This window comes from Daucus carota, chromosome 2 (assembly GCF_001625215.2).
Source record: "Daucus carota subsp. sativus chromosome 2, DH1 v3.0, whole genome shotgun sequence".
In the NCBI taxonomy this organism is placed as follows: Eukaryota; Viridiplantae; Streptophyta; class Magnoliopsida; order Apiales; family Apiaceae; genus Daucus; species Daucus carota.
In genome coordinates this window covers 17,793,669-17,818,584 of record NC_030382.2, presented here as the reverse complement: position 1 = coordinate 17,818,584, position 24,916 = coordinate 17,793,669, and the positions used below count along the sequence as shown (strand labels likewise).

At 36.6% G+C, this 24,916-nt stretch overlaps 1 protein-coding gene and 1 long non-coding RNA gene across 3 annotated transcripts; both read right to left on the bottom strand.

The window, feature by feature from the left end:
• Nucleotides 1-19,674, bottom strand: LOC135150283 (uncharacterized). The gene is made up of 2 exons (XR_010288641.1): nt 17,925-19,674; nt 1-1,472 (listed from the first exon to the last, which is right to left on the bottom strand). It is a non-coding gene; the product is annotated as an uncharacterized LOC135150283 (long non-coding RNA).
• LOC108203533 (uncharacterized) lies at nt 11,952-17,916 on the bottom strand. 2 transcript variants are annotated; one of them, XM_064086537.1, is made up of 3 exons: nt 13,975-17,916; nt 13,084-13,147; nt 11,952-12,324 (listed from the first exon to the last, which is right to left on the bottom strand). In XM_064086537.1, exon 1 carries the CDS (start codon nt 16,250-16,252, stop codon nt 14,993-14,995), a length of 1,260 nt encoding a protein of 419 aa, XP_063942607.1. In that variant the 5' UTR covers nt 16,253-17,916; the 3' UTR covers nt 11,952-12,324; nt 13,084-13,147; nt 13,975-14,992. The 2 variants fall into 2 exon arrangements, with proteins under 2 accessions (XP_063942607.1, XP_063942606.1); XM_064086536.1 differs by having other exon boundaries at nt 11,952-12,212.
• Nucleotides 19,675-24,916: the final 5,242 nt, after the last annotated feature.

Genomic DNA, 24,916 nt, shown 5'->3' with positions numbered 1-24,916 from the left:
TGAAAGAAAAATAAGCAGGCTTAAATTGATTTAATTTGAGTCGAAACAAATTTATAACCAAAACACACCGGTAAATCAAGTCACACAAAATGCTGAGATAAATCCTATACACGCAACCAAAGTAAAGTGAGATTCAGCCTAAAGCAATGACGCAACAAAACACTAACTCGACTCCCAAACAACCTCGACGAAAACTATACGAGACCCGGAATCACAGACAAAACAAAAGCCATACTAAAGATATTGACTCGGCTGAAACTAAAAACTACAAAACCCAGCAGTTGATTTCAAAGCACAGAACTCGTGAAAACGCAGCACTCATGACTAGACTATTACTCGGACTAAACTCACAACAAAAACGAAGCTGTAAACAGAAATAAGCACTCGATTTGGACTGCACCACTCGGAACTCACGCAGCAAAACTCGGAATTAACAAGGCTGAAAACAAAACAGAGTAGTGTGACTCGGACTGACTCAGCGCGTGACTCAGTAGCGACTCGAGGAACAAAGCGACATCACAGCAGGACTCGACAAACTCGAGACTCAATGAAAACAGAGCAAATAAAACGAAACTTGGCTCAGCTAAACTACTAACAAAACGCAGCAACAACAACTCAACTATAAGCAGGGAACGAAAGGAAATTAGCAGCTAAACTCGACACTACAAAGACAAGATTCAAGCCACAAGCAACCAAAAACGCAGCACATCAATTAACTGAACTCGGTAACGCAGAGTCATGACTCGGCAACTCGTGAGTTGAAAGAGGAGAGCAGCAGGGGTCGAAAGAACACACAGCAACGAGAAAAAGAAAGGAATGAGGGTACTGGGTTTGATTAGAAAACAGGGGAGAGGGTTTTGGGTTTTCAACAAAACAGGGCTCCTTTTTCTTAATTATAAAACAACTACCAAACGAGTGTGTAAATAAATTAAACTAAAATGGATGCTGATGGTGTTAAATGAGATAAACTGCCGAATTTTAGTGAATAGTAATCTGGAAATTTAAAGTTAAACTTTCACACAAATTGATTTTGTGTCAAAGCTTAGCTATTTCTCAAAAATTAAATCTAGGACTAATTAACTATATTAGAGGCTCCTTCCAATCTACAAACAAATTTGAGTTCTTTTGTAGTTAGAGGAAGATTTCATAGCCCAAGGAAACATAAAGAACACAAATGTAAGAACAAAGTTGAATCTTGCATTAAAATATTAAAGTGTTTACAAAAGGAGAAGAGAGCATTACAAATTAAAACTAGATCTAGACTACAAAAAGAGAGGCTACTAAAAAGAGAAAATCCTAGGTTGGTTGGAACATGATGGGGATGTGTGTATTTATAGGGGAAATTAGGGTAGAGGGGGTGTAGGTGTCCCATCTAGATGCTTCCCATGAGAATATTCCCCTATGATCCTTTTCTTCCATCTTTTTCTTCTTTTTGCTTTATTCTTTTATTTCTTCAAGCTTTTGCAATTTTCCTAAAAAAAAGACAAATAAACAAATAAATAAGTGAGAACAAGCAATAATTAGGCATTTAAAATATATAAAAATATGCACTCATCAAACTTCCCCATACCTATATTTTGCTCGTCCTCGAGTAAAATCAAAAGAAAATAAAATAAACTATGAAAACTAGATGCGATTCCTAGGCTCCTTTTCGTAGGCGTGACGAATGATTTTAGGTTCACCAACCCGTTAAACTCGTAGACGATCTCTACAAGAGGAGTTTTGTCTCCTAAGGGTTTACAGAAGATATACCCATAAAATCTTTGAGACATTCTAGCAAGTGTCTACTCGACTCTACTCTAATTTCGTTGGTGTTAACAAAAAGCGTTTTTAAGGAAAATACGACTTAAAGACTCTTTTACTAATAATCAAGATTAAGTTGTCTCTAATCTACTTGAATCGACACAAAAAAATTTTTTACTAGAAATCCAAGGTGTGTAATGAATTTAAGGCCTTTGATGGATCCTAATTGTCTAAAAACATTTTCTCTTTTTCAACCAATTTTGAACTGACCCATTCTCTATCGAAACAAATATCTAGCCAAACTTCACAAACTCTTATTCTTCTTTCTTTTTTTTTCTTTTTTTCTTTTTTTCTTTTTTTTTTTGCATTGACTTTATTTTGTCCGTTTTCTTAGGCAAACACTGTTACCCATGTAGCGAGCTTTGGGTCAGTGACTCCCAAACCAAACGGTCTTAGGGCACTAGGTTTTGAAATCCCCCTACGGACTTAATTGCTCGAGTAACAAAGGCCACAAAACGAGACTAGCCAATCTACTTTTGCCCATTTATCTAAAGATTTTATCTATAAAGAACAATGGGTATTGAAGTAGTTATTCTTTTTTTTTTCTTTTTCTATCTTTTTTTTTCTATTTTTTTTTATTCGCAAAGGTTCGATTCGACATCGTTTCAACATGTGGGTTCTCTCTCAGGTATCGAATAATATCACTAGACAATCTCTCCATCAAAGGTCTCGTGCAAAGTGTGTGCCATCTTGGAATTTAGAGTACAAATCGGTCGATACAAGCTTCAAAAAGACAACCTTACTCAACTACGTTCAAATTATCTAAAAGACACTACATATATATACTTTTCGAAAACATGATAAACACCAACTACTCCTAAAGTTCGAGTGAGGGAAAGACAACTTAGCTAAAAGAATCTCTATTTTTGGATTTTTCTAATTTTTCATTTTTTAGGGTTTTTCATTTTTTAAGAATTACACTAAAGCCCTCCCCATACCTAAATCATGCATTGTCCTCAATGTATGCAAAAGAGAGAATTAAAATGAGAGAGTAAAGAGAAAAATACCTGAAATGGATATGAAGGGGATTTTTATTAACGAACGAAACACTAACACGACTCACGCACTCACACATTTCCTTCCCCATACTTGAATTTCACGAGGGAAGGTTCGAAGGAGGAACCACTTCAGCCGATTCCGGAAGGAAATATGGGAGGAAGCTTCGAGAAAGAGTCAAAATGTGTACGAAAATTTTTAGGCACAAAGACTTTCTCTAGCATGTGACCATTGCTCACCCTTATAGGACAAGCATCACTAATGTTCTTCCTAAACCAACTTAATGCTTCTTTATTATCAAGCAAATTAGAGACTATGCAATCTTGGTCATAGGATAAATCACTAGGAACGATGTAAGAAATGATGTCATCCTTTCCTATGGCGCTATGCGAATGATGGAACAACGAGTCAAGTGTCGGTGATTCACCTCCACGACTCTCATAATCGGGCCTAGGGTCAACACTCACGATCTCGGGTGGAGTTTCCCATTTTGAACAAATGTCGTTCAATTCTCCTAACAACTCCTCCGAGGTCAACTTTCTCAAAGACTCGTGATATTCTTTATTATTCTCATTGTTGACTTTGAAATCCTCATTAAGAAGTGACTCAATTTCACTATCCTCGAAACTAGACCATGTGACAAACTTGTTGACCACATTAACCCCTATCGGTTGTTCATAAAGCTCATTGGGTTCTTTTCCTACATTGAAAATGTTTAAGTCAATGGTCATGTTTCCAAAAGTGAGCTTCATCGAACCATTCCTACAATTAATTAAGGCATTAGATGTAGCAAGAAAAGGCCGTCCTAAAATTATAGGAATTTGGTTCTTAGGATTCGAGACGGGTTGAGTCTCGAGAACAACAAAGTCAACGGGAAAGATAAAATCACCGATTTTTATCAACACATCCTCAATAATCCCCTTTGGCATTTTATGTAACACCATTGTACCATATAATCATTTTCATGCACTTCTAGCAAAATCATGTAATTTAATAATATTATGAAATATCTTTTCCTGTATAAGTGGATAATATAACCATCAACTATTGCTTGGCTATATCTTGATCTTCACCAGAACATAAAATCTCAACTACTTCAACAACATTTACCAAGCAACATAAAATTTCAATACATTTCCATCATCCATATTCACCACACATATTCAGAATTTAAACATAAATTTATCTTCGTGATTTCTTGCACACTTGATAAGTCTAGAGTACATAAACACAATCTCTCAAACTACATATATGTGCATCGGCTGATGGAGGAGTCTGGAGCATCCTGCTGGACCACCGTCTCTTAGGCACTATCTACAATCTCCACTGAGCACTCATATAAAACACACTACTAACTATTCATATCCTGGAAAAATTGAGCGATTTCCATGAGTCGCAACTCAATGAATATACATCAACTTTAGTTTGTAAAAGATACTGAGATTGTCCGAAAATAACTTGTAGCGTCTTTGTAAAATCTTCCAGAAAATAAAAGAAAGTAAGGTTCTCGAAACAATTGTAAGAAAATATTCATTTTAATATATATTTCCTGTTCGTATTTATGAGAGCAATTAATATCTTTCATTCATAATATTATCATCATCCAAATTACACCAAGGTATAACATCATCACATATATGTTTTACTTATTCATAAAGCACTGACATATGTTAATCATATATGCCATGAAAGTAAGAACTTGTATCTATGCATGCATGCATCTCTGTTTCTCTTTCTTTGGCTATTGTGCACAGTTCACTGTATAATGCCCGTGTTTCCACATGTCCTCAAAGGATCCATGTGTGTCTGGCCAGCTCCGTCTATGTCCGACTATGGAAATCGGCTCCGTCTATGTCCGACACAAGTCGGCCCCGTCTATGGCTGACATATAGTCTGCTCCGTAATTACCCGTAGGTTCCATATATAAAGGTGGCCATTACACAAGTGACTGTCACTTTGACTTTTTAATTTATCACTATCAAATGAATGTAGGGTGTGCATATGACCTGTTCTATATGCAGACTCTATGTTAATGTATCGTTCGTGAAATCACAGGTCAATACATATTCCATATATACATGTACTTTGATATATCATCACACTACGTTGACATCAAAGAACTTCAGTCATGTATAGAATCACATAGTCGAACCAATATTCTAATATATCACTTTCAGCATATAAAAGCACGTAATTCGCATATCACATAGATATAAGTAGTGTTGATGTATACTCACCTTACTTCAGCAACTCAGTTACAACTTCCTGATCCTTAAAGTTCTTCTGCACCTTTCTGTGCACCTATAAGGGACATAATTAATCATTAAAATCCTTTATAACTCTATATCATAGTGTGTGTACGTGTTACCTACCCTTAAAGTCCCTTCTAATTACTCTTATTGTTAATCCTTTCATTTAAAAGAGATTTGGTACTAACTGTTTCTCGTCTCACGTATTGTTACTATTTATACCTTTGGGTTACGACATTTTTCACTTACAAACCATTCGAGTTTTTCTTACAAAGCCAACTCATATACCTCCCAATTCGCCCCTAGTATTTACTCAAATTATTCCATGATTTATATCACCTTTGAGTTCGTCGAATTGTAACCTCAAAGTTCATTTCTTACCGGAACTATGATTCTGCGTGTCCTGTACTATAATGGCCATAACTTCTAAACCGTAAATCCGTTTTGCATGATTCAAGCGCTCACGCGATCTACTAATCAAGATATATCCAACAATATAAATTAACTTCATAAATTCGAAACTAAACTGTTCGGATGAACAGTAACAGCAGCTGTTATTTTAACTCGGGCATGGTAACAGCTATAATCTTAACATTTCCATGATTAAACTCATGTTAATCATCCACCCAAACAATTATACATCCTCCAAATCACCATATAATACTTATAACAGATCATCCTTTCAAACCCAATAATGAACAACCACTTTACAAGATTAAACAATAATCCAAACATGTAAACAAGCTTATTATAACACCATAACCTCCTAGTAATTATCTTAGGATTTGTAGAACTTCTTCCACCAAGAACATCACTATTTATAGCTGAAATCAACCTTATTTTTGGACAAGTTAATGATTATGAAACTTAGAAATATACCTCTTGAATTGAAGGTCTTGAAAAGATCTTTCCAACAAGCTATAGAACGCCAAAATCCGAGCTAGAAATCTTTTTCTACGAATATTTCTTCTCCTCCCTCTCTTTTTCTTTCTTCCCTTCGAGTTTTCTTCCTGAAGAATGGTTAAGTTCCTGATATATCAATGTTTATTTTGTTAATTAGGCGGTGAATGGCTTGCTTGGTACACGTGGCACCATTTGGCTTGCCAACGGAAAGTCCAGAGACTTCCTGAATTCATCCAAGGCTTATCACATTTAATCTAATCACCTTTCTTGAAATCTTAAATTAAATCTCACTATTCTTGATCTTGTTGACGAATTCCAATGATATAATAATTCCTAATATATTATTTGGGAATTTTTGACTGTAAAATGAGCTCATTTGGAGTCCGAAAATATTTCACTTTTTCTTAGGGATGTATCGGTCTGATATCTTTCCACTGATCCCTGTCCACTCTTAATCTCGAGATTTTTCTTCAAACTCAATATAGGAATGTTCTAGAGACTCCAAAGATCATAAACGTACTAACCTTCTCTTCAGTATTCCTTCTAAAATTCCGCTGGTTTAGTTTAAAGGTCATTTTGCAGTCCGGAAATCTTGGGTATCCGGCTCCTTTATTCCTTTTCATTTTAACTTCCTTGAGCTTCGTAAAATTTCCGAAAATTCATAAATGAGTTCCACAATTTATTTAGATACTCTAGGAAAATTCTTGGCTCATTTTGTGTCTTTTCTATTTTCACCTATTTTCTAATAACTGGATTTTATAATCACAGTTCGGTGCAAAATCATACAATTCTGACCGTACTCTTGTTCACTATTTCTCCGCTCTGGTAATTTATAAAATATCTAAAAATTATTCTGAGACTTTTATTTTTACCCCTTCATGTCCTTTCTCCTTTATAGGGTCACCTTACTATTCGCAAATTCCTTATAAATCCTAAAACAAAATATTTTTGTTAAATCTAAAAATCCCGAAAACTATTTTAATACATTCAAAAGTATTATATAAGCATTTGTTTGGGACCAGGGTGTGACAACTCTTCCCCCCTTTAAAGAATTTTGTCCTCAAAATTCAAAAATGTACCTGGATTGTCGAATAGGTGAGGGTACTTGCTTCTCATATGCTCCTCTGTCTCCCATGTGGCTTCTTCCACTGCGTGGTTTCTCCATAGTACTTTGACTAGCGGTATTTCTCTATTCCTCAGTTGTTTGGTCTTGTGCCCTATTATCTTGACAGGTTCTTCAATGTAACTCAAATTGTCATTGATTTCTATCCCGTGGTCCTTCAAAACGTGTGTATGATCTGACCTATATCTTCGTAACATGCTTACATGAAATACATCATGGATTTGAGAAAGTTCCGGGGGCAATGCTAATCTATAGGCAAGTGGTCCTATCTTCTCAATTATTTCATATGGTCCAATATACCTAGGACTCAACTTCCCTTTATTGCTGAATCTCATCACCCCTTTCCATGGCGATACTTTCAGAAATACTTTATCACCTACTTGATATTCCATCTCTCTTCTATTTTGATCCACATAACTTTTCTGTCGATCTTGGGTAGCCTTCAGCTTTGCTTTTACAATGTTTACCTTATCTACTGCATTCTGGACAAGTTCTGGCCCTTCTAAAATGATAGTACCTTCTTTAGCCCAGTACAAGGGACTTCTGCACTTCCGTCCATACAAGGCTTCATAAGGTGCCATTCCAATACTGCTATGGAAATGATTGTTGTAGGCGAATTCCATCAAAGCAATATATTCATCCCATGAACCTTTAAACTCAATCACACACGCTCTTAACATTTCCTCTAACGTTTGAATGGTTCTTTCAGATTGCCCATCAGTCTGAGGATGAAAGGCTGTACTAAAATTCAATCTTGTACCCATTGCTTCTTGTAAACTTTTCCAAAATCTAGAAGTAAATCTTGGGTCTCTATCTGAAACAATGGATATTGGTACTCCATGTAATCGTACAATCTCATTCACATACCTTTGAGCTAAATGATCTAGTGTGCAACCCCAACGTATTGGTAGAAAATGAGCTGATTTGGTAAGTCGATCAACAATGATCCATATTGCATCATTTCCCTTCCTTGTCTTGGGTAAATTTATTACAAAATCCATAGTGATCTTTTCCCACTTCCACTCAGGAATCGACAACGGATGTAACTTCCCAGCTGGAGCTTGATGTTCCACTTTCACTTGTTGACACGTTAAACATTTGGCTGTAAACTCTGCCACATCTCTTTTCATTCCAGACCACCAATAATGAGATTTCATCGTATTATACATTTTTGTTGCTCCGGGATGCATGGCATATGGAGCATTATGAGCTTCATCTAGAATTTCTCGTCTTAAGTCTTCGTCATTTGGAACACAAATTCTGTTTCCTAACATTAAAGTATCCTCATATAACGTGAACTGAGTTTCTTGACCTTGTCTTACTCTCTCGACTGCGTCTCTTAATTTAGGATCATTTATTTGTGCCTTCTGGATCCTTTCCTTCAACACCGGTCGGATATTTAGTGTAGCCAATAAAACTCCACAGGTGTCAACCTCTAGCCCAATATTCATCTTTCTTAATTCAACTAAAGATGGGAACGTCGATCCTTGAAGATTTGCTACGCTACTACATTTCCGACTTAAAGCGTCTGCCACTATATTGGCTTTTCCTGGGTGATATTCTAACGTACAATCATAATCCTTTAAAAGTTCCACCCATCTTCTCTGTCTCATATTCAACTCTTTCTGACTCATTAAATACTTTAGACTCTTATGGTCTGTAAAAATCTGAAATGTCTCCCCGTATAAGTAATGCCTCCAAATTTTCAATGCAAAAACAATTGCTGCCAATTCTAGATCATGTACAGGATATGACTTTTCATGCGGTCTGAGCTGTCTTGAAGCATAAGCTATAACTTTTCCATATTGCATAAGGACACATCCTAAGCCTTGTTGTGACGCATCACTATATACTACAAAACCACCTTGTCCTGATGGTGTAGTCAACACTGGAGCGGATGTCAATCTTCGCTTTAATTCATCAAAACTTTGTTGAGCTTCTTCAGTCCATTGAAAAGGAACATTCTTTCTGAGTAATTTGGTCATTGGTCCGGCAATCTTAGAAAATCCTTCAACAAAACGTCTGTAATAACCAGCCATTCCTAAGAAACTCCTCACTTCTGTAACATTCTTGGGTACTTCCCAATTCCATTTAGCCTCTATTTTCTTTGGGTCCACTTCAATTCCTTTACTAGAAATAACATGTCCTAGGAATACGACATGGTCCAACCAAAACTCACATTTACTCAGCTTAGCATATAATTGGTTTTCTCTTAAGATTTGTAAAGCTGTTCTTAAATGCTCTTCATGCTCAGATTTACTCTTTGAATATACCAATATGTCATCGATGAATAGTATAACAAATTTATCCAGAAAAGGTTGAAACACCTTGTTCATAAGTGCCATAAACACAGCTGGAGCATTTGTTAACCCAAACGGCATAACTAGAAATTCAAAGTGACCATATCTAGTTCGGAAAGCAGTTTTTGGGATATCTTCCTTGGCAATCTTCAATTGATGATATCCTGATCTCAAATCAATCTTTGAAAACACTTGAGCCCCTTGTAATTGATCAAATAAGTCATCTATTCTTGGTAATGGATATTTGTTCTTAACCGTGACTTGATTTAATTTTCGATAATCGATACATAGCCTCATAGTTCCATCCTTCTTTTTGACAAATAATACTGGCGCTCCCCATGGTGAAACACTTGGGCGGATAAAACCTTTTTCCAATAATTCTATCAACTGCTTCTTTAACTCTTTTAACTCTACGGGTGCCATTCGGTAAGGAGGAATAGAAATAGGGGTACTACCAGGAACTGTCTCAATACTAAACTCTATGTCTCTATCCGGCGGCATTCCTGGCAAATCATCTGGAAACACATCTGGGAATTCTCGAACTATTGGAATAGTCTCAAGTTTAGTTGAGTTAGTGTTCGGGTCTACTACGTGTGCTAAATACGCTTCACAGCCCTTTCTAATCATCTTAAAAGCACTCATAGCCGAAATTAAACAACTAAATATCATCCTACATTCTCCTTGAAATACGACTCTCCCTTGTCCTGGTGACTCGATCGTAACTTCTTTAGCGTAACAATCAACTTTAGCATGATGTCTTGTCAACCAATCCATGCCTAGTATGATATCAAACTCTTGAAAAGGCAATACTATCAAGTTTGCTTTTAATTCCGTATTTCCTATTTCGATAGGACAGTCTCTATATATTTGAACTACTACTTCCACTTCTCCTAGTGGTGTATGAACATTTACTTTGAGATCTAGTATTTCATGACTTCTATGTAAGTGAGATGTCATTTTAGATGGTATGAATGAATGTGTTGAACCAGGGTCGATAAGAGCATACGCATCTAATTGATATAAGAGAACTTTACCCGTTATAACCTCAGGTGCAACTTCTGCCTCTCCTCTCGTTAATGCAAAAACTCGTGCCTGGGTTGGTGGATTTGAACTTTGAGCCTGTGATCTTCCAATGCCTCCCCCAGTGCTACCTGTACCCTTCTTGCCTCTACCTCTTCCAAAAGATGTACCAACTCCTTTCACTTCTACATTCTGAACACTTGGTTCAAATACAGCCTGTACATTTTCCCTTTTGTTGGGACAATCTCTAATGAAATGGCCTTGTTCCCCACACAAATAACATCCTCCCGTTTGAGCTCTACATTGCCCAAAATGTTGCCTTCCGCAAGTTTGACATGTAGGCTTCACCTGTACATTTGAACCTTGGCTAAGAGTTGGATTTGATCGAGGGTTATTCAATCTCCCACCTTGAGCACCAGAAAAACCTCCTCTTGTAATAGATTTAGTGGGTGCACTAACATTTGGACGCTTCTTAGGCCTTCCACCAGACTCTCCAGCAAATCTTGTTTCTTCTCTCTTTGACTTTGAGAAGAAAGCAGGCTTCTCTTTAATCAAGCGTTCAGCTCGAATCGCTGCAGCCCTCAAATCTGTATAACACCTAAGTTCTCCAATAGTAATTTTACTCCTGATCTCATACTTGAGACCTTCCTCAAAACGTCTACATTTGTCCCTCTCAGTTGCCACCATTGATGAGGCATATCGGGACAATTGGGTGAACTTGACTTCGTACTCAGCTACCGTCATATTTCCTTGCTTCAAATTCAAGAACTCTCTTTGTTTCTCATCCCTATAGATCTCTGGCATATACTTATCTTTAAACTCTCGCTGAAAATCATCCCAAGTAAGTTTTTGTGGTTGAGCATCTGAGTCAGGAACAGTCTCCCACCAGTCATAAGCATCATCTTGGAGTAAGGATACTGCATAATCAAACTTCTCTTCGTCTCCGCAATGCATCATATTAAACACTCTCTTTGTCCTTTTTAACCATGACTCAGCTTCAGTCGGATCTACAGTACCGTAGAAATCAGTCGCCCCTAATTTCCTAAGTTCTTTATAATTCCGTTTAACTGGTGCATTCCTACGTACAACTTGGGGTTCTGACATAGCTTGCTGCTCAGGTACTTGTCTTTCTACTTCTACAGTGGCCTCATGCCTAGATTCTTGTGGAATAGGTATAGACTCCTCGTGTCTAGACTCATGTGGAGTATGTGATCCACTACCAGATGGTTGGTGGTCAGCTGGACTTCTTTGTGCAGCCTGTTCATTGGATGCTCCTTCCATCGCCTTCTGCACATATAAACATATCTTAGATACTATATCACTCAAAAATCCTAACCGTACTTCTATGCCCTAGAGGTCATATCCCTGCTCTGATACCAACTAAATGTAACACCATTGTACCATATAATCATTTTCATGCAATTCTAGCAAAATCATGTAATTTAATAATATTATGAAATATCTTTTCCTGTATAAGTGGATAATATAACCATCAACTATTGCTTGGCTATATCTTGATCTTCACCAGAACATAAAATCTCAACTACTTCAACAACATTTACCAAGCAACATAAAATTTCAATACATTTCCATCATCCATATTCACCACACATATTCAGAATTTAAACATAAATTTATCTTCGTGATTTCTTGCACACTTGATAAGTCTAGAGTACATAAACACAATCTCTCAAACTACATATATGTGCATCGGCTGATGGAGGAGTCTGGAGCATCCTGCTGGACCACCGTCTCTTAGGCACTATCTACAATCTCCACTGAGCACTCATATAAAACACACTACTAACTATTCATATCCTGGAAAAATTGAGCGATTTCCATGAGTCGCAACTCAATGAATATACATCAACTTTAGTTTGTAAAAGATACTGAGATTGTCCGAAAATAACTTGTAGCGTCTTTGTAAAATCTTCCAGAAAATAAAAGAAAGTAAGGTTCTCGAAACAATTGTAAGAAAATATTCATTTTAATATATATTTCCTGTTCGTATTTATGAGAGCAATTAATATCTTTCATTCATAATATTATCATCATCCAAATTACACCAAGGTATAACATCATCACATATATGTTTTACTTATTCATAAAGCACTGACATATGTTAATCATATATGCCATGAAAGTAAGAACTTGTATCTATGCATGCATGCATCTCTGTTTCTCTTTCTTTGGCTATTGTGCACAGTTCACTGTATAATGCCCGTGTTTCCACATGTCCTCAAAGGATCCATGTGTGTCTGGCCAGCTCCGTCTATGTCCGACTATGGAAATCGGCTCCGTCTATGTCCGACACAAGTCGGCCCCGTCTATGGCTGACATATAGTCTGCTCCGTAATTACCCGTAGGTTCCATATATAAAGGTGGCCATTACACAAGTGACTGTCACTTTGACTTTTTAATTTATCACTATCAAATGAATGTAGGGTGTGCATATGACCTGTTCTATATGCAGACTCTATGTTAATGTATCGTTCGTGAAATCACAGGTCAATACATATTCCATATATACATGTACTTTGATATATCATCACACTACGTTGACATCAAAGAACTTCAGTCATGTATAGAATCACATAGTCGAACCAATATTCTAATATATCACTTTCAGCATATAAAAGCACGTAATTCGCATATCACATAGATATAAGTAGTGTTGATGTATACTCACCTTACTTCAGCAACTCAGTTACAACTTCCTGATCCTTAAAGTTCTTCTGCACCTTTCTGTGCACCTATAAGGGACATAATTAATCATTAAAATCCTTTATAACTCTATATCATAGTGTGTGTACGTGTTACCTACCCTTAAAGTCCCTTCTAATTACTCTTATTGTTAATCCTTTCATTTAAAAGAGATTTGGTACTAACTGTTTCTCGTCTCACGTATTGTTACTATTTATACCTTTGGGTTACGACATTTTTCACTTACAAACCATTCGAGTTTTTCTTACAAAGCCAACTCATATACCTCCCAATTCGCCCCTAGTATTTACTCAAATTATTCCATGATTTATATCACCTTTGAGTTCGTCGAATTGTAACCTCAAAGTTCATTTCTTACCGGAACTATGATTCTGCGTGTCCTGTACTATAATGGCCATAACTTCTAAACCGTAAATCCGTTTTGCATGATTCAAGCGCTCACGCGATCTACTAATCAAGATATATCCAACAATATAAATTAACTTCATAAATTCGAAACTAAACTGTTCGGATGAACAGTAACATCAGCTGTTATTTTAACTCGGGCATGGTAACAGCTATAATCTTAACATTTCCATGATTAAACTCATGTTAATCATCCACCCAAACAATTATACATCCTCCAAATCACCATATAATACTTATAACAGATCATCCTTTCAAACCCAATAATGAACAACCACTTTACAAGATTAAACAATAATCCAAACATGTAAACAAGCTTATTATAACACCATAACCTCCTAGTAATTATCTTAGGATTTGTAGAACTTCTTCCACCAAGAACATCACTATTTATAGCTGAAATCAACCTTATTTTTGGACAAGTTAATGATTATGAAACTTAGAAATATACCTCTTGAATTGAAGGTCTTGAAAAGATCTTTCCAACAAGCTATAGAACGCCAAAATCCGAGCTAGAAATCTTTTTCTACGAATATTTCTTCTCCTCCCTCTCTTTTTCTTTCCTCCCTTCGAGTTTTCTTCCTGAAGAATGGTTAAGTTCCTGATATATCAATGTTTATTTTGTTAATTAGGCGGTGAATGGCTTGCTTGGTACACGTGGCACCATTTGGCTTGCCAACGGAAAGTCCAGAGACTTCCTGAATTCATCCAAGGCTTATCACATTTAATCTAATCACCTTTCTTGAAATCTTAAATTAAATCTCACCATTCTTGATCTTGTTGACGAATTCCAATGATATAATAATTCCTAATATATTATTTGGGAATTTTTGACTGTAAAATGAGCTCATTTGGAGTCCGAAAATATTTCACTTTTTCTTAGGGATGTATCGGTCTGATATCTTTCCACTGATCCCTGTCCACTCTTAATCTCGAGATTTTTCTTCAAACTCAATATAGGAATGTTCTAGACTCCAAAGATCATAAACGTACTAACCTTCTCTTCAGTATTCCTTCTAAAATTCCGCTGGTTTAGTTTAAAGGTCATTTTGCAGTCCGGAAATCTTGGGTATCCGGCTCCTTTATTCCTTTTCATTTTAACTTCCTTGAGCTTCGTAAAATTTCCGAAAATTCATAAATGAGTTCCACAATTTATTTAGATACTCTAGGAAAATTCTTGGCTCATTTTGTGTCTTTTCTATTTTCACCTATTTTCTAATAACTGGATTTTATAATCACAGTTCGGTGCAAAATCATACAATTCTGACCGTACTCTTGTTCACTATTTCTCCGCTCTGGTAATTTATAAAATATCTAAAAATTATTCTGAGACTTTTATTTTTACCCCTTCATGTCCTTTCTCCTTTATAGGGTCACCTTACTATTCGCAAATTCCTTATAAATCCTAAAACAAAATATTTTTGTTAAATCTAAAAATCCCGAAAACTATTTTAATACATTCAAAAGTATTATATAAGCATTTGTTTGGGACCAGGGTGTGACATTTTAATAGAACGATCGGCAAGTTGAAGGGTCATATTGGTGGTCTTGAGATCCCCTAAACCTAGGGCTTGGTAGACCGAGAAAGGAAGAAGATTCACACTCGCTCCTAAATCAAGTAGAGCCTTATCCACGAAAGTATTGCCTATGACACAAGAAATTGTAGGACAACCGGGGTCCTTATATTTCACGGGAATTTGATTCGAGAGAATCGAGCTAACTTGAGAGGTCAAAAAGGCTTTCTTTGGAACATGAGTGGTTCTCTTATGGGTACACAAATCTTTTAGACATTTGGCATAAGAAGGAACTTGTTGAATGGCATCTAAAAGAGGAATGTTAATCTTGACTTGTTTGAAAACCTCTAGAATTTGTTCCATTTGGGCCGATTGTTTAGGGGGAATGAGTCTTTGTGGGTAAGGAACCCTTGGCTTGTAAACTTCTTCGTTGGGCTTTTGAGAAATGGGCCCGGGACTAGGTTCACTCATAGACTCACGGATTCTAGAACATTCGGGCTTATCATGATTAGTGCTAGACAAAGAAGGATTTTGTTTAGGAATCGACTCCTCATTTTCATTCACGTGCTCACCAACTTTGTTATCCACTTGGTTTCCCGACCTTAGAGAAATAATCGCATTAACATTCTCGGGAGGTCTTTGATTGAGAGGAAACTTAGGATTGACCTCGGGTTGACTTGGCAACTTGTTCTTCTCTCGCTCACACAATGCGCTAGCTAATTGACTCAATTGGGCCTCTAACTTGGACACGGCTTGCACGTTAGAATGCAAGATTTGCCTATCTTGGGTTAGGGTTGTCATGAAAGTTTGTTGAGATTGGGTCAAATTAGTTTGCGATTTCACTAAGGCTTCCAAACTCTTTTCTAAGGAATTGAGGCGTTTATCCGAATCATTGAAACCGGGAGGATTTTGAATTGGGTTATGACATGAATTTGGACCTTGATTTGGGTAAGAGTTTGGGTTGGGCCTTTGTTGAAAATTTGGTTGAGGAGTTGGAAAAGAATTTGGCCCTTGATTCATTTGAAAATTGGGTTGAGGAACTTGACAATTTTGACCTTGAGTCCATGAGAAATTTGGGTGATTTCTCCACCCGGGATTATAAGTGGGTGCAAATGCATCATTCCTAGAATTTTGGAACATAGCATTTACTTGTTCAAACTCGTGCAAGGGTTGAGTTGCGGGATTTTGAAAATTGTAACAAGGGTGCGTCGACATTTGTGTGGGAGGTTTACTAGTTTCTAAAGCTTCGAGTCTCTTAGTTAGGGTGGCTAGTTTGGCATCGGTTGCCACATTATTTCCTATCGAATGTAAGCCCCTAGCGTTAGATGACTGAATTGACTTTTTGGGCTCCCTAGTTGACTCTTTTCCGCTAAATCCTCGAAAAATTCCCACCCTTGGTCCTCATCTTTTTCCATGAATTTACCTTGGCACATAGACTCTAATAACGCGGTGGTTTGACTATCTAAGGCCTCGTAAACTATCTTGCAAAGTCTCCATTTTTCTATTCCGTGGTGGGGGCATTGTGAGAGAAGATTTTTGAAGCGGTCAAAGAAAATCCAAAAAGACTCATTTTCCTTTTGATGAAATTGATTTATTTCATTTGTAATTCGAGTAGTCTTATGATTTGGAAAATACTTTTTAAGAAACATTACCACAAACCCCTCCCAAGTGGAAATAGAATTGACGGGTAGACTATACAACCATTTTTTTGCATTTTCTTTTAAAGCAAAGTTGATTAGTCTAAGCCGAATGGAGTCTTCGCTCAATTGTTGGAGTTTTTGCAAACCGCAAACCTCCTCAAATTCTTGGATGAAAAGATATGGATCCTCACCTTCACTCCCTAAAAATTTAGGCAACATACTAATGTGATGTGCCTTGATTTCGAAATTGTTCCCATTAACGGGAGGAAGGGTGATGCACGATGGATGAGCGGAACGAGACGGGTAACAACGGTCTTTAAGAGACAACGTCATGCTAATTATCGGTTCTGGAACTTCTAGGGTTTCGGAATCGGAAGAAGACGAAGAAGGAATCTCGATTATAGGTCTTACCAATCTAGACGATTCGTTCCTAACCCAAGTAGTTCGCATAAACGATAAACATGTAGCAAATAAGTGCAAAAATTAAAACAAACAAAAGAAAGGGTGTAAAAGTGAAAGAAAAACTCAACTCTAGGGTTCCCTAATAAAAAGGAACTAGACCTTGCTCCTAACGTTAAGGACCACCAAAAACTCAAAAAATCCAAAATTATCCGGACCAGTCTGGCCAGTTTGGAGCAGGCATTGCCAAGAGGCCAATCTCCGCGCTTAGACACCAAACCTTAATCGGCCAGGTAAGCTTTCGCTTGCCTTAGACACCGAAAAGTCGGAATAATTAAAGATTACCTCGTCTTTTAGGTACCTTCCTAGTTGAGCGCGAAATCCTAGGGGCTAACGTCTAATTCAATTTTATTAAAGGCTAGGTAAATGCAAATGAAGAAATACGTTGTTGTGGGCCAAGGAAAGAGTGATGAAATCTCTCCCCTTATCTTATGAATGGGTTTTGCCCTTAAAATTTATTTAAAATGATGCACCACACAACGATATAATAAAAGCTATAAACAATTATGGATGCTTAACACTACGTGATCTATTCTAAAGAAAAGGAAGAAATTAACGTACCTTTGGGTCCTCCAGCGATCACCACAATTTAAGGTACGAAAATTTAAAAACAAAAATTAAAATCTAGATGATGTGCCTAAAGTTATTAAATGCATGATGCAACACATATGTAATTCTAACTAATATTTTTGGATTTTAAATATTTGATTTATTTGTGTTTTTTCAATTTTTAAATTTGTTTGTGATTTTCTAAATAAAGACGAAAAAAATGGGGAGATACGGTTTACCAAAGCAAGCTTCCAAATTCCGAGCAAAATTTGTCCACTTTACTCCATAATTCCCGAATAATCCTCCTCGAAATAAAAACAAAAATAGTGAGAAACAAACTAATCCGAAAGATTAAAAATAAAGGTGCGAAAAATTAATTTTAATCCCCGGCAGCGGCGCCAAAAACTTGATGTGCTAGAAATAAAACATTTAAATCGCAAGCGCACGATCACCGTTTTAATATTTATGATTCGTCCACAGAGATTAAAATTATTCACAAATCCTTTACTTTAAATCTAGGCGAATTAGAACGATTAAGTGAATGAGAGGGTGTGTATCTTTTCTAAAATTTCATCTAAAATTATTAAATTAATTTAAACTATCTAATTACTAGCCAACCGAAATTGATTAAGAGACATTAAATTATTTAAGATAAATGTTTATACAAATACGGACTAATCTATCTACTTGGCCAGTAATTAATAGACAAGATTTTATTATAACTAAGTGACCATTTGACAAATCAAACCTAACATCTTATTACAAGTTAACATTACTCGAAACTAACAAAAGCAAATGAAAGAAAAATAAGCAGGCTTAAATTGATTTAATTTGAGTCGAAACAAATTTATAACCAAAACACACCGGTAAATCAAGTCACACAAAATGCTGAGATAAATCCTATACACACAACCAAAGTAAAGTGAGATTCAGCCTAAAGCAATGACGCAACAAAACACTAACTCGACTCCCAAACAACCTCGACGAAAACTATACGAGACCCGGAATCACAGACAAAACAAAAGCCATACTAAAGATATTGACTCGGCTGAAACTAAAAACTACAAAACCCAGCAGTTGATTTCAAAGCACAGAACTCGTGAAAACGCAGCACTCATGACTAGACTATTACTCGGACTAAACTCACAACAAAAACGAAGCTGTAAACAGAAATAAGCACTCGATTTGGACTGCACCACTCGGAACTCACGCAGCAAAACTCGGAATTAACAAGGCTGAAAACAAAACAGAGTAGTGTGACTCGGACTGACTCAGCGCGTGACTCAGTAGCGACTCGAGGAACAAAGCGACATCACAGCAGGACTCGACAAACTCGAGACTCAATGAAAACAGAGCAAATAAAACGAAACTTGGCTCAGCTAAACTACTAACAAAACGCAGCAACAACAACTCAACTATAAGCAGGGAACGAAAGGAAATTAGCAGCTAAACTCGACACTACAAAGACAAGATTCAAGCCACAAGCAACCAAAAACGCAGCACATCAATTAACTGAACTCGGTAACGCAGAGTCATGACTCGGCAACTCGCGATTTGAAAGAGGAGAGCAGCAGGGGTCGAAAGAACACACAGCAACGAGAAAAAGAAAGGAATGAGGGTACTGGGTTTGATTAGAAAACAGGGGAGAGGGTTTTGGGTTTTCAACAAAACAGGGCTCCTTTTTCTTAATTATAAAACAACTACCAAACGAGTGTGTAAATAAATTAAACTAAAATGGATGCTGATGGTGTTAAATGAGATAAACTGCCGAATTTTAGTGAATAGTAATCTGGAAATTTAAAGTTAAACTTTCACACAAATTGATTTTGTGTCAAAGCTTAGCTATTTCTCAAAAATTAAATCTAGGACTAATTAACTATATTAGAGGCTCCTTCCAATCTACAAACAAATTTGAGTTCTTTTGTAGTTAGAGGAAGATTTCATAGCCCAAGGAAACATAAAGAACACAAATGTAAGAACAAAGTTGAATCTTGCATTAAAATAATAAAGTGTTTACAAAAGGAGAAGAGAGCATTACAAATTAAAACTAGATCTAGACTACAAAAAGAGAGGCTACTAAAAAGAGAAAATCCTAGGTTGGTTGGAACATGATGGGGATGTGTGTATTTATAGGGGGAAATTAGGGTAGAGGGGGTGTAGGTGTCCCATCTAGATGCTTCCCATGAGAATATTCCCCTATGATCCTTTTCTTCCATCTTTTTCTTCTTTTTGCTTTATTCTTTTATTTCTTCAAGCTTTTGCAATTTTCCTAAAAAAAAGACAAATAAACAAATAAATAAGTGAGAACAAGCAATAATTAGGCATTTAAAATATATAAAAATATGCACTCATCATGTTGTCAGAGGATAACCTACAAAAATGCCTTCATCAGCTTTTAAATCAAACTTGGTAAGCTGTTCTGGATGAGTCTTCAATACAAAGCATTTGCACCCAAATATATGAAAGTACTTCAGATTTGGCTTCTTTTTCTTCACCATCTCATATGGGGTCTTGCCATGCTTATTAATCAAGGTTGCATTTTGAGTGAAACAAGCTGTTTGAACAGCTTCTGCCCAGAAATAAGTAGGTAATTTAGCCTCATCAAGCATAGTTCTGGCAGCTTCTATAAGAGTCCTGTTTTTCCTCTCAACTACACCATTTTGTTGTGGTGTACCAGGTGCAGAAAACTGTTGCACTACACCTCTTTCTTTGCAGAACTCTTCCATTGTTGAATTTCTGAACTCAGTTCCATTATCACTTCTAATGATCTTCACTTTGTCTTCAGATCCATGATCCAGTTGCTTCACATGATCCGTCAGATGCAAGGCTGTTTCATCTTTAGAGTGAAGAAAATATACCCAAGTATATCTGGTATACTCATCAACAATGACTAGAGCATATTTCTTCCTTGCAATGGATGGTACATTGACTGGTCCAAATAGATCAACATGTAGAAGATAATATGGCTTCTTTATTGAGAATTCAGTCTTACTCTTGAAGGATGTCTTTCTCTGCTTGGCCTTTTGACATGAATCACATAATCCATCAGATGTGAGTAGTGATTCAGGGAGTCCTCTCACAAGCTTTTTCTTTATTAGCTCATTTATGGAGTTGAAATTCAGGTGTGAGAGCTTCTTGTGCCACTTCCAACTTTCTTCTGCAGAGATTCTTGTAGACAAGCAAATTGCTTTTCCTTCAGAGTTTGTAGGCAAGTGGATTTCATAAATATTTCCATGTCTGTGAGCAATCACTGCCACCTTGCCTGTTGACTTGCTTACTCTCTCACTGTGTTCTTAATAGAAATCAACATGATATCCTCTGTCACAGATTTGACTGACAGAGAGTAAATTGTGTTTTAGCCCTTGAACAAGAGCTACATTTGATATGATGACATTTCCAAGATTGATGTTGCCATATCCCAGAGTCCTTCCTATGTTGCCATCTCCATAAGAAACACTTGGGCCAGCCTTCTCCACAAACTCTGACAGCAGGGTCTTATTTCCAGTCATGTGTCCTGAACATCCACTGTCCAAGACTAGGATATTCTTCCTGTTGCCCTGCAATCACAAAGACCACTAATTGTTAGTTTTAAGGACCCAGACTTGCTTGGATCCCTTGGCCTTATTAAGTTTGTTAGCTTTTGCAGCGGAATTATTATTATTATCAGAGTTTGAGCTAACAGACTTTGTAATAGAGTTTGTACTAGAAACAGAGTTTGTACTTGCAGAGTTTTTATTAACCTTTAAAGAAGGTTTCAATTGATAATAATCATAATACAAACTATGATATTCTTTGCAAGTATAAATAGAATGCCATAAACTACCACAATGAAAACATGGATCTTGTGGTTTATATCTAATACTACTTTTTCTAACTCCAGACTTTGTAGGTAAGGAGTTAATGTCCTTGTTCTTCCTGCAAAAATTAGCAAGATGATTAGTATTCCCACAGTTATGGCATGTCTTCCTAGGTGCATTTGGAACAGGCATGTAGTTATTACTCTTGTCTATTCCAATCTTGCCATTTCTATTTTTCCTAGGCTCCTTGTTTTTGTCATCAGACTTTATCTCTTTAAGCTTATGTTTAAGCTGATTCTGAGTCATCAGCCCTATGTTAACCTGTTTGGGCTTATCAGATTTTAAATTGTTGTTAATCTCTGATTTTGGTCTACTCTGTTTAGACTTAGAGGATTCAGCAACAAATTTAACAGGTTTAACCTTAGGTTTTTGAGTTTTAACAAACTTTGTTTTTGATGACTCAGCTTCTGAGTTATCAGTGTAACCTAGTCCCTTCTTCCAGTTTCCACTACCTAAGATATCCTGAGTAGTTTTGCCTGAACTAGTCCATGTTTTAATGATATCCCTTTCCTTAGCAAGTTCTGATTGAAGAGATGCATACCTCTTTGATAATTCATCTTTGATAATGACTGCATCATCTCTCTCTTTCTAAACTTCTAACATCTGAACTAATTCCTTCTATAGGTAATCATTCCTTTTCTTTACACTTAGAGTTTCAGATTTTAATCTTTCATTCTCTAAAGTCTGATCTCTAAAGCTTGTATGCAAAGTTTTAAGGAACAATCTTAACTCAGTTATATCTTCAGTATCAAAGGCAAGAGTAGAATGAGGTACCTTAACAGTAGATTCAGAGTTGTTGTCAGTGTTTGCCATCAAAGCATAATTGACTTCTTCCTCTGAGTCAGATGTATCTGTCCAGTTTCCTTTCTTGGTGATGAAGGCTTTTTCTTTTTCTTTCTTGGCTTTCTTGCATTCAGATGCAAAGTGACCCTTTTCACCACAGTTGAAACAGGTATACTTGTCAGCTTTTCCAGCTTTCCCTTCCTTGCCCTCATTCTTCCTGAAGTTCTTCTTGTCATAAACTCTGTCAGAGTTTCTGTCTTTCCTTGAAAAACTTTTGCCTTTGTTGAACTTTTTGTAAGCCAACTTCTTGAAGCTTTTCACCATCAATGCTGCTAACTGCATCATTTCACCATCACTGTCATCAGAGTCTGAGACATCAGAGTTTGAGTCATCAGAGTTTGATGACTCAATGTCAGACTTTGTGACATGAGCTTTTCCTTTGCTCTTAGCAGCTTCCTCTTGAACTTTCAGAGCAACAGACTTTGATTTGCCTCCATGACGTTTGCTTCTTTGCTCCATCTCAAGTTCATGGGTCTTCAGTCTTCCAAAAACATCATCAAGAGACATTTCTCCAAGATCAAGATTGTCTCTTATTGTGGTGACTTTCAAATCCCACTTTTCAGGAAGAGCCAGAAGAAATTTGAGGTTTGAGTCTTCAAGATCATATTCCTTGTTCACAAGAGATAAGTCATTCAGCAGTTTGACAAATCTGTCATACAGATCTGTCAAGGACTCACCAGATTTTGAGTCAAAGTGCTCATACTCCTGTGTAAGGATTGTTTTTCTATTTTTCTTTATGGCCTGAGTTCCCTGACATCTGGTTTCCAGAGCATCCCAGATTTGTTTAGCAGTTTTGCACCCAATCACCCTATTAGACATTGCATTATCAAGGGCACTGTGCAGAAGGTGTTTCACCTTAGAGTCTTTACCAATTGACAAGATGTCCTCAGGGGTGTAATCTTTCTTTTCTTTTGGAACCATCTTCTGAGGTTCATCTGCAAGCCCAACAGAGAGCTTGGTGGGCATATGTGGTCCATCATAGATCCTGTCAAGGTATTCTGGATCAACAGAGTCTAAGAATATGATCATTCTCTCTTTCCAGACTGGATATTCAGATGCCTTAAGGATTGGAACTCTAAAGGATGAAGCTTGTGATTTTTCAGACATGATTGTGATTAAGATCTCACTGTAGTAATCTTAACAGAGCTGGCTCTGATACCACTTGTTAGGTCCTATAAACTCACTATATAAGATGATATAGTGATCACAATATGTAACACAGTATGACAATATAAGAGATTGAAAACAATAAACTCTTATTCACAAAGCTTGAATGGTTACAAAAACTCTCTCAGTGATTTATATTTTATCACTAAGAGCTGCTAGGGTTCTTAATAATGTACTCGATAACTCAACTCCTATAGAGTAACCCTAATCTGTGTTTATATAGACACAGTTACAAAATCAATCTCTGATTTGATATCCTATAAATCAGCTATGTATTCTATCAATCAAAGATTGCTCCAGTTTTCTGTTTAGTTTCCATAGTCAGCAAATCACTCCTCTGCTTCTATCCTTCCTTGAAGTATATCCGCTTCTGAGCTCTTTCCACGTGTAAACTCTGACGAGTCTTGACTATGTAAACTCTGATCAGACTTTATCAAACTCTGGTCAGACTTTACTAAACTCTGATCAGCTTCATCAAACTCTGATCAGCTTCCAGTTTAAACTCTGATCACTCCTGTTCTAAAACAAACTTTAAGAACATTAGTAATCATCAATTATATCTAACAACATAGCTGATTTATAGGATATCAAATCAGAGATTGATTTTGTAACTGTGTCTATATAAACACAGATTAGGGTTACTCTATAGGAGTAAAGTTATCGAGTATATTCTTAGAAGAACCCTAGAAGCTCTTAGTGATAATATATAAATCACTGAGAGAGTTTTTGTAACCATTCAAGCTTTGTGAATAAGAGTTTACTGCTTTCAATCTCTTATATTGTCATATTGTGTTATTGATTGTGTTCACTATATCAACTTATATAGTGAGTTTATAGGACCTAACATGCTTCGTCAGAGAAACTTTCAAATCCAAGTCTAACTCTGGAGCAAATATATTACTCCAAACGGTATTTTCAGTTGAAAAATAGTAATTCTTAGCCTAGGTTTTAGTCAAATTGAAAATATTTGCTCCAAACAAGACTGCACTGAATCCTCATCGCCTCCTACTCTGGAGTGTACCTCATCAGCCGATAGCCTCCGAATTCCTGTTTAGATCTATGTGCTTTGTAATTCGGTATATTATGCCAATACTCAAGTAATATCTCTGATTGGGTTCCCGTCTGATGATTTTGATTACTTTTATTCAATTCAGAATAAAAGTTCTTGTTTTCTCTTAATCCTTGAGTTCGAGTGTGTATAGTATACGAGGTAGTTTTTGGTGCTATTATTAACACCTAGAATATCAATCATAAATCGGATTCCAATTTTATAACAAAATCCTAATAATGATCTGTAGGTTTGCGGTTGGCTTATATCTAAACTCTTGAGCCGGTTCTTTGATAAGGGAGGATGAGTATTTGTT

Coding starts and splice junctions, on each gene's coding strand:
- LOC108203533 (XM_064086537.1), bottom strand. CDS start 16,252: ATGTCGACGCACCCTTGTTACAATTTTCAAAATCCCGCAACTCAACCC.